The sequence below is a fragment of the Podarcis melisellensis genome (genome assembly GCF_964234715.1).
Source record: "Podarcis melisellensis genome assembly, chromosome: 7".
NCBI lineage: Eukaryota > Metazoa > Chordata > Lepidosauria > Squamata > Lacertidae > Podarcis > Podarcis melisellensis.
This window is the reverse complement of record NC_138539.1, coordinates 61,363,254-61,382,125: the sequence shown is the minus strand read 5'-3', so window position 1 is coordinate 61,382,125 and position 18,872 is coordinate 61,363,254. Positions and strand designations below refer to the sequence as shown.

Below are 18,872 nucleotides of genomic sequence, written 5' to 3'. Positions count from 1 at the left end.
TCATGTACTGTTGCCTCCAAACTAGATCATTATGCATCTTGACTAATAGAGAGCATCTTCATGACCCTCTCAATGTAAGATATTCCTGTTTCAAGTTCCAGGTTACACTGTAGAGAACAATACTTCTCTGTCCCTGTACTTCTAGTGCAATCTGAGATCTTTTTGCACCAACCATGGCTTAATCTAACTGAGTCTGCAGGATACTTCTTCTCAGCATGTAGTTCAATTTTAAACCTCTCATTACTTACCAGGATTTGTCTTCGCATCGCCTTATTGGTGGCACTTCTACTCACTTTTAAAACTAGACAGAATTCCAACCCTCGTTGTCAAGTGAAATTTCATTTTCGGAGCCCAACTCATATCTCAGCATATCTCTGTAAAAGGTAAATAAATAAATAAATCTATGTATCAAATCTTTGGCAGTGGCATATTTCCATGATATGCCTGTGTATAGGTAGCTGCAATGAAAGCATTCCAGCTGGTACATAATATTACACTGTAAAGGACACAGGTGAGATAACAGTAACTATACACAAACAGATTTGGATCTTTGACTATGTCACCCTTTTGCCAGTGGGAGTAGAATTTAGTATTGGGTTATGGGGTCACAGTGCTCAGAGTAGGAGACACCTAATCAATGTGCTGCAGCACTATTTTTCAACTTTTGACCCTCTGTTGAAAACAAAAGCCATTAATCAAGCACTGTGTAATAGTCTTTAACATGCTATAGCAGCTGGCCATGTAAGAATTATTCCTGCCACAGCCTTAAGTGACTGCCTCTTTTCTCATTCCAGCTGTAGAACAGTGGTGCAGAACCTGTGGCTCTCCATATATTGCTATATAATTCTCATTATCCCTCCTGATGTTATTGGTCTACAACTCCTATTTTTGACCATGCTGCAGGAGCTGATGGGAGCTGGAGTCCAACAAAATCTGGACATCCACAGGTTCCCCATCCCTGCTTGTGCTTTTTCCAGAGCCTGTCAAGACTTTAAGCTGCTGGAGTCATTTGAACTATTTGCTAGATGACCTGAGATACAGCAATAAGTCATTCAACCCAGGGAGAAAGACTTGGATTTTGTTCTGGCCTGGCTAATCTGCATGGGCATAGCCAGGATTTATGGGGGGGGGGGGGCTTTATGTTATAGGGTGGAGACCTAAGTTATCTGCATTGCAATTGGTCAATTAGTTAAGTAATATCTATTTACTTGATTTAGGGTAGCAGTTCCCCCTGCCACACCCTCTGGCTACGCCCCTGCGAATCTGCATAGCACCTGGCAAACCAACACACCCACATGCAAGCTTGTCAATTGCACTGTAAAAAAATGGGTCAAATTACTGGTCTCATCTGTGATATTACACAATGTTTATACACACACATTCACAATGCACATGGGCATGGGCATGGCACACTACAAATGCCACCACCAGCCCTGTGCTATTGCAGATCACAAATCTGCGCTAAGTACAAAAATATATTAGCTAGATTTATTTTTCTGTCCATGCATCTCTAGCTTTGGCACTCAGGCAAGATAACATTCTGGGTAAGCCTGTAAAATTCTGTCGATAATGTCTATTTGCTTTGAAAATCAGTGAAAAGGTGTATTGAGAAGCAGTCTCATCATGATTTTGCACCTTTTATCCCATCTTAACTCCCAGGCAAGCAAAAGTAAATATTGCTTAACGATTAATTTGCTTCAACTTGTGGAGATAGCCAGTAGCTAATAAGGTTGTTGTTGTTTTTTTAAGTGCTAGACAAATTGATAGCACACATGTCTATCAACAGACTATTTTGTAGGACAATAAAACCTTATCTATTAACCAAGGCCTTATATGATGTAACAGTTTTTATTGTTCCTTAGATATGGCAAATATAAATGCTTATACTCCGATGGTCTTTAAAGCATTTTAATGGGTGGCATCAAGTACCACCTGTGTGGTAATTTCAGCAAGATTTCTCTATACTGTACTGTACTAAAAGTGAGTGGAAAGAGGACTTATCCCATAGTGAACTCTAATCATTGTTCCAACTTTTGTTCCCATAGAAGCTTAAGGCATCAAACATGTCCAAAATATGCTTCCATAAGAATTTTATAAATACTAAACACTGTGCTTTTAGTGGTCTTATAATTCATTAATATAGAATGTTCAAAACTCAACAGTTTTACGGGTTACACTGCCCTTGATCCCTGGATTAGCTAAAAAGGCCAAGTAGGCCCTACACAAGCAACCATGGAAGGGGGATATTTTCAAACTTTTCCCTTAGGCTACTTTCTGTTATTAGAGTTTTGTCATAGATGTCAACCTTCCCTTTTTTTGCGGGAAATTCCCTTATTCCAGCACCATTTCCAGCTGCTTCCCACTGCTATCCGGGATTGTTAGATATCCCGTAGACTGTCCCCAGGACAGGTGAGGCTGCTGATCCCTTATTTTCGAGGCTCCCCGGGACAGGTGAGGCTGCTGATCCCTTATTTTCAAATCTGAAAGTTGAAAGCTATGAGTTTTGGTCACATAAAAATCAAAGAGATGGCTGAGCCTCTTGAAGCTCCTTTGGGCCACATGTACTATGTTTATTAAAGATTGTTCTAAGTTGTTGGACACAGCCATGGTAACTTTAGGAGGCATATAGAAATTATTTTAATCAATTTGCCATATCAGATATGATAAGCCGCATGGAGCCTTCATGTTTACAGGCAGTGTAATCTGATAGCTGCATACTTGAGGACAAACCAGGCAGCATCCTTATTGCACAGATCACATTTTCACAGCATCTGCCTGGCTGGTCAACCTTTGGGAGACGAAGTGCTGTGTTAAGAGGATCACAGTCTGCGAAATGGTTCGCTTCATGATGATGGATTCGAGAACTTGATTTGCTGATTGTGAGGAAGCAGGAGGAGATCCTGACAGTTACTGGAAGGAGGGAGGGGCAAGAAATGCACCATTAGCGTTAACGCAGCGCGCGAGACGACCGTCCGCCCCACGAGCTCTGTGCCTGACGAGATTCGCGTCAGGGTAAATCAAACGGCAGGCAGGCGAAATGTTAAAACGGGAAACGGCGGCTGTTCCGAGCGGTGATGACAGGTAACACCGCGGCTTACAGATAACAGCGCCTGAAAGGAAACCTGAGACCGGTTGCGTCTCTGTCCCCCTCCGAAACCCCGCCCCCAACTGACTATATAACGAATAGCTCCGCCCGACAAACGTCAGTTCGCCCTCTTTCCCTCATTGGCTGGTACGCGTGCGTCCTACTCGCCTGGTTGGGGAGAGGAGGAGCCGTCTCTCTCGCGCGCGCACGTGTCCCGTCGGGCGGGGGAGGCTGGCTGGAGGTGGGGCCTCGTGCTCAAGCACGCGCCGAGTAGCCGTTGGTCGGCCGTCCGGCCTGTGAGGGGGGGGGAAAAGAGGCGGTTGCTGCCCGTTGGCGCCTCGCGCGGGTACCTCCCCCTCTCGCGCTCCCCTCGCAGCTGAGGAGGCCATGAGAAGGCGGCTTCGGAAGGGGGCGGTGATGGCCGTTGCTGCTGCTGCCGCCGCCGCCCGGCAACTGCCTCCGTCTCCTTTCCTCCCGTCGGCCCCAAACCGCGGGGCTCTCCGCACCTGCCAGCCCTGAGGGAGGCCTCGGCGCGCGTCCCGCCGCTGGAGAAGCGGAGAGCGAGGGCCGCCGCCGCCGCCGCCTCCTGGCTCGTCTCTCTGCCGTCCTCGATGTCTCCCCCGCCGCGGGGAGCCCACCCCATCCGCGCCCCTTCGGCCCGCAGCGTCCTCTCGGGAGCCCGGCCTCGCCTTCTCCGAGACTGGTGGCGGAGCCAGCCGCGACTCGCCGGGAGGCGGCCCAGCGACGACGGAGCCGGCCAGGCCGCCGCCTCCTCCACCAGCGCGGCGGGGATGAAGGCGGAGGCGGGGGACAGCAGCATGATCAACCTGTCGGTCCAGCAGGTGCTGAGTCTGTGGGCGCACGGCACCTCGCTCCGGCACCTCACCGGTAACGGCCCGGGCGCAGGGCGGGCGGGGGAGGCGTTCCGAGGCTGGGGCGGGCGAGGTTTGAAAAGCGGCCTGTGTTCTGTGTCGGAGGGAGGGGAGAGGTTCCAGGCACTCCCATCCCAGGTGTCGACAGAGGCTTGCGGGGGGGAGCCTGGGGGGGGACACACACTCGAGCAGGGCAGGGGAAATGGTACCCGGGAACGTGTGGGTGTAAAGTGGCTTCTGGTTCAAAAGGGCAGGTGAAAACGTGCGTGGCATCATAAATGGAGAGTAAGGGATGGCATTAGGTTGGAGCTTAATACGCAGGCTGGAGGTCAGAGTAGCTGCAGGTTCTGACTTAGATCTATGAGGTGCTCCGATAACCCAAGGGACTTGACTGTGCACCTGTCTCCCTATGTTCCTTCTGGGATGTCCCTGGGCCTTTTTGAAAAAATGCTGCTGTTCAGATCTGTGACATCTGATCCCGGTATTTCCTGCAGGACCTCATACCAAACAGGTACAGGGTTTATGTTGTCTGATCAACTAAATGTTGCCTTAATTTAAAAACTTTTGGGGCACTTAAAAATGTATTTCCTTTCTCTCCCCCCCCCCATTAGTGAAGCAACAGACCTTGTTAAAATATACATTATGTTTAATACAAGCATTTAAACTCTAGTTGACAAGCATAGCCTTTGAAGATGTGCACACCCTGCTTTGTTACACAGCAAGTGAAAGCCTGTTTTAAGATTCCAGTGCATGTATGTGTCATCAAAAATATAAATATATATTTCTTCACAACTATTGTTTAATTCATACTAAAATGTATGCTGATTTAATCATTCAATTTGGTGACATTCCTCTTGCTATGCTTCTTCATCTAGAAAAGCTACATTTTTGCTCCTATTTCATGCCCTCTAAGTACCCAGACTGTCTAATGTGTTCAGTTAAAATTATGAAGTTAAAAGAGCATGAACATTTGCTCTTTACCTTGTAAAGAAACACTGCCTTGCACAGTAACTACCAAGCCTTGCTTGGTAGTTGACTTTTCTGTTGACTCAGAAGTAAATCCTATTTTGTTAAATGGGACTGACTTCAAAAGAAGTGTGCACAGTTGTAGGCTAAGAATTGCATTCACTGCTGCTGCACAAGCAGAACAAACTCTAACCTGCATGGTGGGGCTTCCTCTTCTGTCCTACAGCTCCCAGTGCACCGTCAAAATCTGTTCCAGATTTAAGGAGTGGGGAAAGCATAGGAGATTCTGTGTGAGCAGAAGTCAGCTTGTACAGAGTTGGATATGATCCCAAAACTGTAAACCTAAGTGATTTTACCCAGTGTCTTTGCACATGCATAGAGAGAACCATATAAACAATTTTCTCTTTTAAATTCTGCAGTGTAAAAGGCTATGTGGATGGCATGGTCGAAGGTGTACAGAATGGGAACCCTTTAGAGTTGTAGATTGATGGATGCAGTGCATAATTAAATGAAATTCACTGCCACAAGATGTGTTGATGGCCACTGGCCAAAGGGATTAGGCAGATTTCTGGAGGATAGGTCCATCAACAATGAGCAATGATATTTAAATGTGGAACCTCAGGGTTCAGAGGCAGGATGCCTCCGACTGCCACAAACCGCCACAAACCTTGAAGAAGAGCTTGTGGCCCTCATTCCCTCTTTGTAGGCTTTTTGAAAGCATCTGATTGGGATGCTCACAGTAATGTGATTCATGGTCTTATCCAGCAGGGCTGTTCTTACATTCTCAGATTGAGCTCCCCATCTGTAATCATACTAGTCTTTCTGGTAGTACAGTTAGGATGATTACTGATCTAATTTATGTGAAGCTTTTTGAGCACTTAGTAAAAGTGCTGTATAAGTTTTATGCATCTAGCTATTCAGCACTCCACCGGACACAGATATTTATTTGCCTGCATAATAAATCATATCTGAAGCATTTTTCTTAGTAAAAAGAAGGTTCACTTATGGAAACTAGCAAACATGAGTATTGGATACCTGATTCTAGTACTATTTCACAGAATACAATGGCCCTGATCAATAAACAATGGATTAGATGTGGTGTTCCAGTGACAGTGTGTATAAAACCAAAATGTCATTATTTTTACTGGCACAGTACGCTACTTACTACCACATCAGGCAGTGCATAGTCTTTGGAACTCCCTGTTCATTTATATTAGGCATTTCCCTATTGTTTTTGGTGCCTGCTGAAAACTTTTTGCTTCAGCAAACCTACCCAAACATGTAATTTTTTAATGTATATTATTTTAAAATTACTGGTTTTATTAATATTTTTAAACATGTTAATTTATATTTTTTTGCCTTTATCATTTTTTAATGAAGGTCTTGGTTTTTTTCTTTAAACTACTTAGAAGTCTTCTATCTAGGAAACAATGTATACACTTTGTTAAATAAAATAGCATTATATTGTCTGTTCATAAATGGTACGCAACATACTTATTTCAATATTAATTTATTTTGATGAATTGTCCTGTTTTCCTATCTTGGCACACAGACTGAGCTTTCCACTACAGTTCTAATAGCTATTTTGTGTGTCTGTAGCCAGTTTAGATTTGATTAGCATATATATGAACTTCACATGTTCTTTGCCCTAGTGCATACTTCCATCCTGACTCTCATTTTCCATTCCATTTGATATGTGGACGCTAGTTCACAAAATCTTACGTTATAATATTTTTTTAGCTTTAAGATGCCAAAAGACTCTTTGTTGCTGTCAACATGCAAATACTGTATGGGAAATTGTCTTCTATTTTCTTGCCCAATCAACTAGTCTGGACATATGAAGACTGGCAGTGCATGCTGCAGCCACAGCAGCCTGCAACTTGGTCAGGATTATAAAGGATTCACTGGGTACCATTTAATTTCTAAAATCTCATGATTCACCGTTACTTACTTATTGCATTTGTATCCCAGCATTTTTCTCAAGAAGTTCAAGGTGGTGTACATGATTCTCCTCATCATTTAATTCCCCCAACAACCCTATGGGATAAGTTAGCTGAGAAACAGTAACTGGCCCAAGGTCACCCAGTGAGTTTCATGGCTGATTGCATATTTGAATTCTGGTCTCACCGGCCCTAGTCCAAAACTCTGACCAATATACCACACTGGGTCTTGGGACATGAGGATTTCAGCTTCTATGGCTCCAGCTCACAAAGGTGAACACTTGTTAACAGTTTTGATATATAGTACTTCTAGCTAACCCTCCATGGTTCTCTCTTGGAAATAACTGCAAATTTTTAGTGCTAGTTTACATTTTATCTGTTAGTTAATTGTATTCTAAACAACTAAAAGAGAGGGGTGGGGAACCAAATTTTTGGAAAGTTTCCCTGCCTGATTGCCAAGGAAGCATTCAGCAAGTATGTTGTTTTTGTTTGGTGTGTTTTACATTATTTGTTTTTCAAGGTTCTTTGAATGAAGAGATATGAGGGATATATTTAGACTACTTTTAAATAAACCAGACATAGTATAAACTATTATTATTATTTGTAGACCACCCTTCATCTACAGACCTCAGGGCAGTTCATAATGGAATAGAAATTGATACATGCAGTATAATATAATACTTAAATTTGAGAGCTATCTGTGTGATCTGAAGTAAGTTTTGTTAAAGCAGCCTTTGGCTAACATAGGTCTCTGTGTGATGCAATACATAGTTTTATGAATTGTTTCCTTTGGTGAAAGATTTCTGCCTTTTATACAGCTAATTCTGTCTCCTTTTGAGAGCATGCACTGCTTCAGAATCAGTTCTCCCTCAATTAGCTAGTTTCTGCTTTCATTGTTTCACAACTTTGACACTTTTTCTCAGTGCTAGTTGCATTTAACACTAAAGAACAAAATCTATTTTTATCCAGCATGTGTACAATATGTCCTAGAAAGATAAATTTGGTTATTTAGGACATTCAGTGATAAAAACTATTGTTGGAATTTCCTCACAATTTCAAGTTGGTCTGAATAGCTGCTATGTAGCATTCATCCATTCTTCAGGGTTTAAATATTGTTTCCACTTTGATAACAATTGGAAGCAATGTATTCGTAACTTAAATATTCTTGGCAACATCAGGAAAAAAAGCCCTTAGTTTGGCAGCTTGCTACTTTTAGAGATGCTGACATGTTTAAAGGTGAACGACCAGTAAAATTTCAGAAGGGATTAGTATTTACTTATTGCTCCCTCTAAGGTAATTTGTTTTGGCTAGCTGTCAGAAATTGTTTATAAGTATAACATAGATTAAAAAACTGAAGCGTTTTAAATTTGCTCAAAATAGTTTGTTAATAGGAGGACCTTAAGTGTGCAGAGAAATGGGCAGTGGACAACATTATAGAAAGTAGAATAAAGTTATTAAATAAGTATTCTGTCTGTGCATGCTTTTGTATCTCTTTATAATTCCTCAAAATATGCAATGATTTTTTTCTCTTTGATTTAATTATTTTTTCTCAAACATTAACCCGCTCTTTGATTGCTTTCTTCCAGAAATGTGGTACTGGGTTTTCCTCTGGGCTCTCTTCTCCTCTCTCTTTGTCCACGGTGCTGCAGGAGTTTTAATGTTTGTGATGCTGCAGAGGCATAGACAAGGGAGAGTAATCTCTATCATTGCAGTCAGCATTGGATTTCTGGGTTCTGTGACTGGAGCGATGATAACCAGTAAGTCTTAAAATGTTCAAATACTTCTTTTTGAAGATTATTTTTTAGCTATTGTAGTAAATGATTTTTGGTTCATTACACTGGAGTTCTGTGAGGCTTACAGTTGCTGGGGTTGTTCAGTGGCTGAGGGAAGGGCCATATAAAATTGGCAGCAATGATTTTTCATGTCTCAGCTTTAGGAGGAAGAGAAGCAGGGTGCCACCACGGAGCCAGCCTCCCTGTAGTAGTAGCCCTTCTTCTTCCCAGGGTGAGGCAGGGTGATATTCTAAAACAAGCTTTTAAAATCTGCAGCACTTAACTCCTCTGTCAGATGTTGGTTGGAGCTTGTTAACAGATAGCTGTGGAAACTTAAGTCCTGGTTAGCACATAATGCTAATCTGTGGTTTATGAAATTGTGATTTATTTAAACCATGTTTTGTTTGATTCTTTGAACCCTGAACTTAGGAGGTTAACTATAGTTTGTTAATTGCCAACTAATTCTGTTCTAAGGCATGGCTTAAGTTCACTTACGATCTTTTGTTTGTCTTAACTATGGCTTGGTGTTACCTAAATCCTTCTCAACCTATGATTTGATTGGCTACCCAGCTCAGACTCCCATTAAGTTACAAAAGACTTGAGACGAGAGCCTCTGGAAAACAACAAAGCTTTCACAAATCAAATCATGGTTTGTTTGGTCATCTGCAGGTCAATTTGTTGTTGGCTCCTGGTTTGTTAAACAAACCATGGTCTAACATTATGTGAGTGGTTAATGTTCAACAGAATTAAAGATCTAAAATTTCCAGAAATGTTGAAACCTTCAGAAAAAGGCATACATTTGAGGGGGGGGGGATGTTGGAGAAAATTGGAATATATTATAAAACAAAGTTAATTTACTTTTTAAACAATATAAAATGCATCATTTTTAACTTAGTTACCATTGTAAAACTTGGCATATTTATGGCAGTTGCAGAGCATGTTTACGTTTACCGGACTTTACTCCCTGGTAAGCACACAAAGAATTAGACTAGAAAGTATAAAGACATTCCATTTTTACAAATAAAATGTAAAATTTACCCAATATTAGAGCTGCACCTTATACTAAGCAAATATATAATAGTTTTTTTTCCTGTTTGGGAAGGATGCGGGGAGTTGAAAACAGAAACACTCTTTTGTTTGCTAAAACAATTGTGTGTCATTTGGACAGAAATTTCCATTTAGTCTCAATATTAAAGGATAGCATCATATTTAAATACAAAGTGTAACTTTATACAACACTGAAAATATTCTAGGTGCAGAAACACATCTTGGATTTGAATGTGGTATATGACTACAGTATACACAAATTAGCATTCTCTAATGCCTTGCATAAAATTTTTCATGAATGTGTTGAGTGAAAAACACCCTTGTCATTTCACTTACTATAAAATTAAAATATATTCTGTAGTTTTCCCGTCTGGTGTTGTCCCACCAAATGTTATTCTTCCTTTCCCCCCCTTCAAACCCGAAGTGTCATCTGGAAGAAAAAACAGGAGGAAAAAATATATAATTTCCTGGGGGTTTCCCCCCCCCCCTCCCCATGACATTCCCATCTCTAGTTAGAATACATTTTGAGGAGGAGGATGTGATCAACGGCTATTAACCACAATGTCTGTTTCTGGTGGTTCAGGGTATATATATATTCAGGTAGGTAGCCTTGTTGGTCTGACGCAGTCGAAATAATTAAAAAATTTAAAAATTGTCCAGTAGCACCTTAGAGACCAACTAAGTTTGTTCTGGGTATAAGTTTTTGTGTGCATGCATCCGAAGAAGTGTGCATGCACACGAAAACTTATACCCAGAGCAAACTTAGTTGGTCTTTAAGGTGTTACTAGACATTTAAATTTTTTAAAATAAATTTATTGATACTGCACCATCAATGTTCATTGTAGAAGTAGGTTCTCTTTTAGGAAAGTTCAGGGAGAAGACCAAAGTCCAACACAGTATTGACTAACTTAAAGCTTCACAGTGTCAGCCTTGCAAATACTAGCATTTGGATAGGGCATGTAAACTACTAGTTTATTTGATTATTATTTATCTGTGACATTTATATAGCCCCCTGGTCAGGCTTACAACAAAATGTTGGACACAATCTAGCTAAAGATAAGCACTTTCAAGACCCATTAATTTGAATGTGAGAGTTAAACATACTTATCTCCCATTCAGTTCAATGGGACTTACAAATCCTTAATATTAGAGGGATCAGGCCGACTGTAATTAAAAAGTAACATTTGAAAATTTTGGTCCTAAAATGTCTTAAAATACAAACCTTTTACTATTTTTGTGTGGTAACTTCATATTTCTCCCCTTCCTTGTGATTCTCTAGGTGCAGCAGTAGCTGGAATTTTCAGAGTAGCTGGAAAAAGCATGGCTCCTTTACAAGCACTGGTGTTTGGAATTGGCCAGACTGTACTAACGCTAATTATATCCTTCTCGAGAATTCTTGCTACACTTTGAAACTTCTGTGAAAACTTGGTTTCTAAAAGGAAATGGTCTGCAGTGAAGCTTCCCAGAAGTTGTTCCAGTAGCTGCTGGATTTGAATTGCAAGGAGAAATATTTGGTATGTAGACTTCAAACCTAGAGGTTCCGCCCTTTTAGAAAGGAGTTCCCTCTAGAGTCCAAAAATGATACACTACTGCACTGCACCTAATGTGCCTCTGTCACAGGCAAGGTGTGATCAATTTAGGAGAAGCTGCAAGATAAAGCACCTTGTGAAGCTGCTAATCGGGCAAATGGTGATGTGATCATTGTTCGTAACAGTATTGGGGGAAATACATGGGCATTTCTGAAGAATGGGTCATAAATGTGCCAAATGCAAAATTGATTTGTTTTTGTTTTTTAAAAAATATTGATAGTGTGACCATTTAAATGTGTAGTATTTGAGTGCAGCAAACATAGTTCAAAAAAATTTCAGGAATACCAACAAGGCACTTGTTTATTATTGTAATAACTAACTCCATCTCAATTAAGAAATTTATCAAGCCTGTGGAGAAGAAAGCTGCTTGAGTATTGAATTTATTAGCATTGCCGGGATTTATTGACGGAAACAACAGTCTGGTAAGGACATGAATGTGATTGATCCAATATAGGAGCTCCTTATGAAAGGATTTATGTGATTGATCCAATATAGGAGCTCCTTATGAAAGGATTTAATTAGGATATGTCACATTCACTAAAAGCAGCCTTTCAGTAACATTATGTTATGCTTTTGCTATTTTATCAAGTTATGGTATGTCTCAAATTCATGGTCACGGATTGGAACAAAGGCTGTATGGGTCAGATGTCTAAAAAAGGTTACAAAAGGAATCCTACATTATTCCGAAAATATATTTGCTTTGACCTTGATTGTTGAAACATTCAGTAACGCTATTTTAAGACCAGGAGGAGCCACAAGTCTTGAAAAGTATGTGTTTACAGTATGGTCTTATCTAAAGTAAGTCAAAGATAGATGGGGAAATAAAAATGCAGTTTTTCTATATGATTATGCCAGGATTCTGAACAAATGTTTATTCTAGTAGATAATCAGTATCAAAAGGGAGAGAATTTAAAATCTTCCTATTTCCCAACCTTGAGATAATTTGGGGATGATTATATGTGACTTTCATATGCTTAGCTTCCAGTAGACCTGTTCTGTGTGTGTTGTTTTAGCAAGAGCAGCAGCAGTGGTGTGAATGTAATGTCTTTACTGTAACATGTTATAAAGTGAATAGAGAGAAACTACAAGGCACCATCTAAATGTAAGTATTGGGAAGGAGTGAATTAATTGTATCTTTGGGCTGATTCACACACTGTCCTTTCAGTGAGTATGCACATGTAATCAGCATGCACAAACATGCCTGTATTAGGAGCTGAAAGAAGGGAGCAGGCTCCCTACTTCTGGAAACCAGTACAGGTGGTAGTGGCTGGAGAACCCAATTCTGCATTTACCAGAAATTGCTAGATATTGTCGCTGCTCAACCACTGCACCTTTTTCAACAGCACCTCGGTCACTCTGCTGCTGGTGCTCTTCTCTAAGTAGAGTGGCAGTAGCCAAGAATCCCTTTGCTGGGAACTTGGGAAAAACAAGGCATATGCAGTAAGAGAGGACGACTTTAGCTGACATTGCCTTTTCTACTACTTTTGGCTGCTCTAATACAGGTGGTAGTAGGGCTTGATTCTATGTATTCCTTCACTCAGAGTACAATTTGTGAATTAGCCCTTAGTTTTCTGTTGAAAATTGGCAGTCTGTACATGTCTCTACCTTCCTTCTGGGTGTATGACCACAGGTTGTCATGACAGCAGAAGTTAATGCCTACAGAAATCATAACTGCAGCAATAACACTTTGACAGCACAGTGCTTTGTTCCACAACCTTTCTAAATATTGTGGCAAAATCACAATTTGTAGTTGTATATACTAATAAATTATCACTAGAGGCTATTTTGCCTACTTTGGTCTAGAGATAACACTTAAGACATTCATTATTATTATGTCTTCATTCTTATAGTTGTAGTGATAGGCTGCTATCCTACAAGGACCTATGTATAACTGGAGCTTCTTCACGGTTGTGTTATTGCAGACTTTTGTTTGCCATACCGAAAGATGGAAGCTTTGTGCTCACCCAAGACTCTAAATCAAAGTCATAGGGGAAAGGAAATAGCATTAATACTAGGAGGTATTTAAAGAAACATTGATATATTTTGTTCTTTGTTTCAGGTAATTTAATTTAAAAGCCAAGGCACATTCTAAACCTACACTAGTATAAAATGCTATTTTAATTTATAGTGCCTTGAGTATATGTTAGAAGGAATTTTCTAGTCCATTGTCAACTTACTCCTGTTTTGTCTCTGCCATTAGCTTGCATTTGATGATAGCTTGTGGTAGTGGTGTTAAAATGAATAATAGGAAAAAACTTGGAGAAATCACTAGTGCTACCTGCCCCAGTTCAAGTCAATGCAGAAAAGTTTTTGTTTTTTAATTATAATTTTTATTGACTTAAATATTAAGCACTGTATCTTCAAGCCTTTGGAGTTATAAAACTCCATATTGGTTTCATATTTTATTGAGCATCAGAACATGCTGTATGTGATACTGTTGTGAATGTTGTATGTGAAGTTGTCTGATGTCTAGTGTTATGTGTAGTGGTGTAATGAAGCTGCAAAGCAAACACTTCTCAGGCCCCAGTACTGAAGTAGTTATGAAGACTATATATGTAAATTTCTAAGTCAATTGACTTTAGGGCTATATGAAGAAATGTATTTCTGTACTGGAGGCTCAGATGCTTCCTATGTTGTTTGTGGTTGCCTCATTCTGACAAAACTTACACTTTTCATGCGAAACAAATCCCATCAGTATTAAGGTTAGGTTAGGAATAACTTAAAGGCTAGATATGCACTTTGTTAAATATTGCAACACGTTCATTGGGCAGCAACAATACAGCAGGTTCTGAGTGGCCATCTAGAAAAGGATCTGCCCAGAACTGCTTTGTAACAGGAAGCAATCGTAGATCATGACTCGTTGAACTCAGCTAATGAGTTGTGTTTTACGGTAGATCAATGTATAAAATGACTCTTTTTCTATCAAAAATGGTAAATAAAATCTTCTCTTTCAGTCTCTGTTTGGTAATGAATACTAAAAGGATGTGCTGTAGCCAAGGATAAGTATGGCACTATGCCTTTGAATAGAATACATTACATTTGTATTTTGAAGCAGAGTTAGTTGTTTATTGCATTTTAAAACCAATTTATATTTAAAAAAACAATGAAATAACAAATGAAAGTTTCTGATAGCAATATTCTGTATTCGGTTTTGAAAGTAATGTGTAAGGAGTAGTGTTACTAGGGCCATTTTTTCATATGCTAAAAAGGGTGGGTTTCTTCTTTCATGCAAGTTTAGAGTGGTGTGCTTTACTTAAGGGTGAAATGCCCTTTGTATGAATAGAATTAAAATAATGCCTTCAGCTGCTACAGGAAATGAAGGAAATCTACACCAATATTCAAAAATTTATCTGAGGAAGTGATTGAACATGCTACTTGGAAGCATTCTAAAAAGAATCCAGTGTAAAGCTTATGCAATACCAGTATTTGACCATGAACTGAATTACTGTTTGAGAGCAGTTGAAAATTTCGTTGTTGTTTTTTTAAATTCCAGATAATCTGCAGGTTTTTTTTTTATTTTTAAGGCAGCTTAAGTTTCATGAACTGATCTCTTAACATATTTAGCAATGACATTTTAGAAAACTTTTCATTGTTCAAAACCACAGGTAACATTATGTTGGCTTAATTTATGAACATATGGACCAAAGAGGTGGTTAAGTATTCATTGTATTTATCTGTAATATAGCATTTTAAATATATTTTTCTTGATTAAATCTGAGGAAAGCAGTAGTGTTTCCTCTTCAGTTTTGCACTTTGCTATATTTTGTTTCAGTATGATAAACTTATTTTTACTTGAAGCTTGCATATTTTTGTTGTACTGTAGTATAACCAAGCAATCAGCTCTCGGTATAATTAAACGGATTTTTAAAATTAGTTATGTTTGAAGTTTATTATCCATTTGCATGGATAAGTCAATTTTCTTAAGCCTCCCCCCCTCCCAATACGTTTAAGCCTAATATTTTAAGGCATTGTTTTTAAGCATTTTATCCAAATTCTTGCATAATTGCACGCAATGGGTTACATCCAGACTTAGTCATGCTTAGAGTAGACACATTGATTTCAACCCTATAGCAAATAAGAGAAAAGTGGATCCAGATCCAACAAGCACATACAACGACTTCTCCTTATAAATATGATGCTACTTCAGGCCTCATGTTTACTGCTACTGTGGGTAGTTGAGAGATTTTGAAGCCTCACTGCTATATGGTTCTTTCCTTATGAGCTTGACTAGATTGCAGCCTTAAAACTGCATGTTCTGTACTTGTGCTCCAGATCAAACATGAGACACAAACTGGTTCTGAAAAAAATGCTTCATAGAACTCCAGGTTTTCCAAACTAGCACTCAGTTGTGACTGAAGGTGCAGAGACAATGAATAAGGGCCACAATATTGGAAAAAATGGCTTTTTGTATGGCTCCTGAGGCAAGTGCATTCCTCTTCCATTCAGATTAATGAAGATGAACAAGTGAAGCGGTAACAAGCAAAAAATGTGTGAAATAGTTAATTTTCTGTTGACTACAAAAGCTGGAGATTAAAGAATGTGGGGCAAGCTGGAGAAAGCTCCCAACATATAACAAACTGCAGGTTTTCTTCATTATTCTATGCAAATCAGATTGGTACAATTACTTCAAAGATTTGTGTGAGGAAAGTGTCCGGACACATTTGAGAAACCACCACATAGGTTTGACGAACACAGTTTAAAGTTAAAACTTATTTTAAGTTAATATAAAATTATTGAAGTTTGAAATGGGGACATTACCTGTTTGAAGCCAACACTTTTATTTTGAGTTTTGGCTACGATGTTTCTAAAGTGATCATTGGCAATGCTGAAGGCATTCTGGATCATATGTCTGGCAATTGCTACTAAATGATTTCATATACGGCTTTCTTCTGTAGTTTGTGCACTTTCGTTTACAAGAGCATGAATCTGCCACTTTGCTCCATGATGCTTATGAACAATTCTCTTTTCAGACCCTTAAATTTGTCTAATTGGGGGAGAAGTTCTTGTCTTGGAGAGAAAGGAATGAAAACCTTGTAGCTTTCTCTGAGAGGTTCTAAATGATCCCAGAAATTGTTGGTCAGGTGCATCATAGACACCTGTTCAATTCCATATGGCACTGAAAATTATAGGCTAATCATATAGCCTCTGCACATGAAATGGCATTCTGGTTATAAGCTGCTTTAAAATCCTCCCTGCTCTGTATGTGATTGCTCAACACAATGATCAAGTGATTTTTTCCACACACAACTGCAATAAATGTTTGCAGTGTGAGGAGAAAATACCATTCTATGCATTGTAAGCTGCTGAGTAAGTGATTCAGTCATGGAGGAAAAATGTTTGTTTATATTAAATTTCTATATTGCCCTTCATCCACAAATCACAGGGTAGTTTACAATATAAAAACACAAAAAGTATTGTAACAAACAAAACCAGTAACCCCCCTCCCCCAAAGTTTTAAAGGCCATAGATTGTTTAGTTAGCCAAAGGCCTGGGAGAAGAGGAATGTTTTTGCTTGGTGCCTAAAGATACGTAATGAAGGTACCAGGTGAGCCACAGGTCGGCAAATTTATTTAGCCGTGGGCCAGTTCACTGTCCCTCAGACCTTGTGGCAGGCTGGAGAAGTGGCAAGGGGGGAGGGGGGCTGGAAAAAGAGGCAAAGGGGGCAAGTAGTCCTCCTCCCCAGCCACTGCGCGTACCTTCCCAGACCCGTGATCTGAGCACCCCTGGCCCCTTCCCCCTCTCCAAGGAAGGGGGAAGCAGGAGCCCTTCCCTGGCTCTTCGGCCTCGAGGACTCTCGTCGGGCTGTGCTCAGGTCCACTGGGTGCTGGCCCGCCAGGCCAGGACTCGTTGCAGCCACCCTCCACCTTTGCCTCTTCACTATGCGCCCAGCCCCTTCTGCAGGGCTGGAGCTCATGGTAGCATGCTTGCAGTGCCTCAGCGGTGGCTCCTTGCATTCTTTCCCCAGGGCTCCCACAGGCAGGCTGATGGCCATAGCCTGGCAGCCCTTGGTGGGGTGCAGGGGGAAATGGCGGCAGAGGAAAAAAATGAACAGAATTCTCACGTCCCACGCTGATCCACAGACCGTCTGTTGGCCAGATCCTGAAGGCAATTGGGCTGGATCCAGCCCGCAGACCTTAATTTGCCAACCCCTGAGGTAAGCCTCCCAGGGAATAGCATTCCACAAGTGGGGAGCCACTGCAGAAAAGGCCCATTCTTGAATTGCCACCCTCTAGACCTCTCATGAATGAGGCACACAAGGAAGGGCCTTGGATGATAATTGCAGGGTTGGGGTTGGTTCATAAGGGGAGAGGTGATCCTTGAGATACTGTGGTCCTGAGCGTTATAGGTCAAAACCAGCACTTTGAATTGGGCTAGGAAACTAATTGGCAGCCAGTGTAGTTGGGCCAGGATTGGCGGTATATGCTCAAATCATGTTGCCATAGTGAGCAACCTGGCCGCTGAATTCTGCACCAGCTGATGTTTCCAAACCATCATTGGAGGCAGTCCCAAGTATAACACATGGCAGTAATCTAACCTAGAAGTTACCAGAGCATTGAGGATAGTAGTTAGGCTATCCCTGTCCATATAAGGGCATGGCTGGACCACCTGCTGTAGCTGATGGAAAGTACTCTGATCAAAGCTGGTTTTGGGGGAAATGTATCAAAGCACAGCATTGCTTAATCAGCTACAGGATAGATAAGGATTGTGGGCAATGTGGCTTCAAAAACTAGCAGTAGGAGCACACTTGATGCAGAATAAAGAGTAATGTGTGTGAAAAGCCTTAGTCTTTATTTAACTGACATCTTGCACTAGCAAGTTGACAAATGAACAATATGTAAGGTTAGGGAAGGCAAATATGTTGCACATGCAGCTGTTTTATGTCCCTGCATCACTTCTGTGTAGAAATGGCATTGGGAGTGTATGTGCTTTATTTGATACATGTACATACCACAAGATACTTAAGCCTTGGTCACTTATGCTGAACACATTTTGATATAGGGAAGTGATATTTCCTTATGAGATTGTTCTGTCAAGTAAGCATCAGTCCGTTAGCTGTATTTATGAAGAGCCTCAAGGGAACGTGGAAATTGCTATTTGTCATTTACAATTTGTTTGCAGCATGTGGCCCAACTAAAAAGGCTGCTTCTAATCTGCTTTACCTGTTTCCCTCCCCCCCAGCAAAAAATGAGCACACAAAAAACAGTGTGACTTCTGGGGTAATGGTTAAAATAATAATAATCTGTGTGTCTAGGAATAGTGAAATGAATGAGGATGTTTCCCTTTCTTCTGCTCCAACTGGAAAAACATACATGAATGAAACTTTATTTGCATTTGTAAAACACAGATAAAATAGTGTGGGTCTGATCCAATGGAAGGAGCTGTTTCCTTCATTGAAATGAATGGGTGTGCTGGTGTGTACTGAAGTGCATGCAGTATGTGGCTTTTATGCTTGTTTGCCCAGGTGAGAATTGTGGAGTCAGACCAAAAGGTAAGAACTCTTGAAATGGGAAGGACCATTTTTAAATTATAAGTTCATATTCTGTAGAATATTATATTGTACAAAGGTAATGTTTTCATTATCCTTTTAAGATATATGCTGC

The 18,872-nt window shown here is 40.5% G+C and overlaps 1 protein-coding gene and 1 long non-coding RNA gene across 5 annotated transcripts in view; one reads left to right on the top strand and one right to left on the bottom strand.

Moving 5' to 3' along the window:
- Positions 1-2,549: 2,549 nt before the first annotated feature.
- Positions 2,550-3,292, bottom strand: LOC309373845. Its single transcript, XR_014170231.1, has 2 exons — positions 3,254-3,292; positions 2,550-2,910 (listed from the first exon to the last, which is right to left on the bottom strand). It is a non-coding gene; the product is annotated as an uncharacterized lncRNA (long non-coding RNA).
- Positions 3,293-3,362: 70 nt separating this feature from the next.
- Positions 3,363-18,872, top strand: part of TMEM170B (transmembrane protein 170B) — a 30,219-nt gene continuing 14,709 nt past the window's right edge. For 3 of the 4 annotated variants that reach the window (XR_014170172.1, XR_014170173.1, XR_014170174.1), the window contains exons 1-3: positions 3,363-3,973; positions 8,450-8,620; positions 10,962-11,196. Coding sequence is in view for 1 of the 4 variants with exons in the window: in XM_081918349.1 (XP_081774475.1) it covers positions 3,697-3,973; positions 8,450-8,620; positions 10,962-11,092 (579 nt within the window). In the remaining 3 variants the exon portion in view is untranslated. Of the gene's footprint in view, positions 3,974-8,449; positions 8,621-10,961; positions 11,457-18,872 lie in introns of those variants that run through there. The other variant, XM_081918349.1, reaches the window with a different exon arrangement.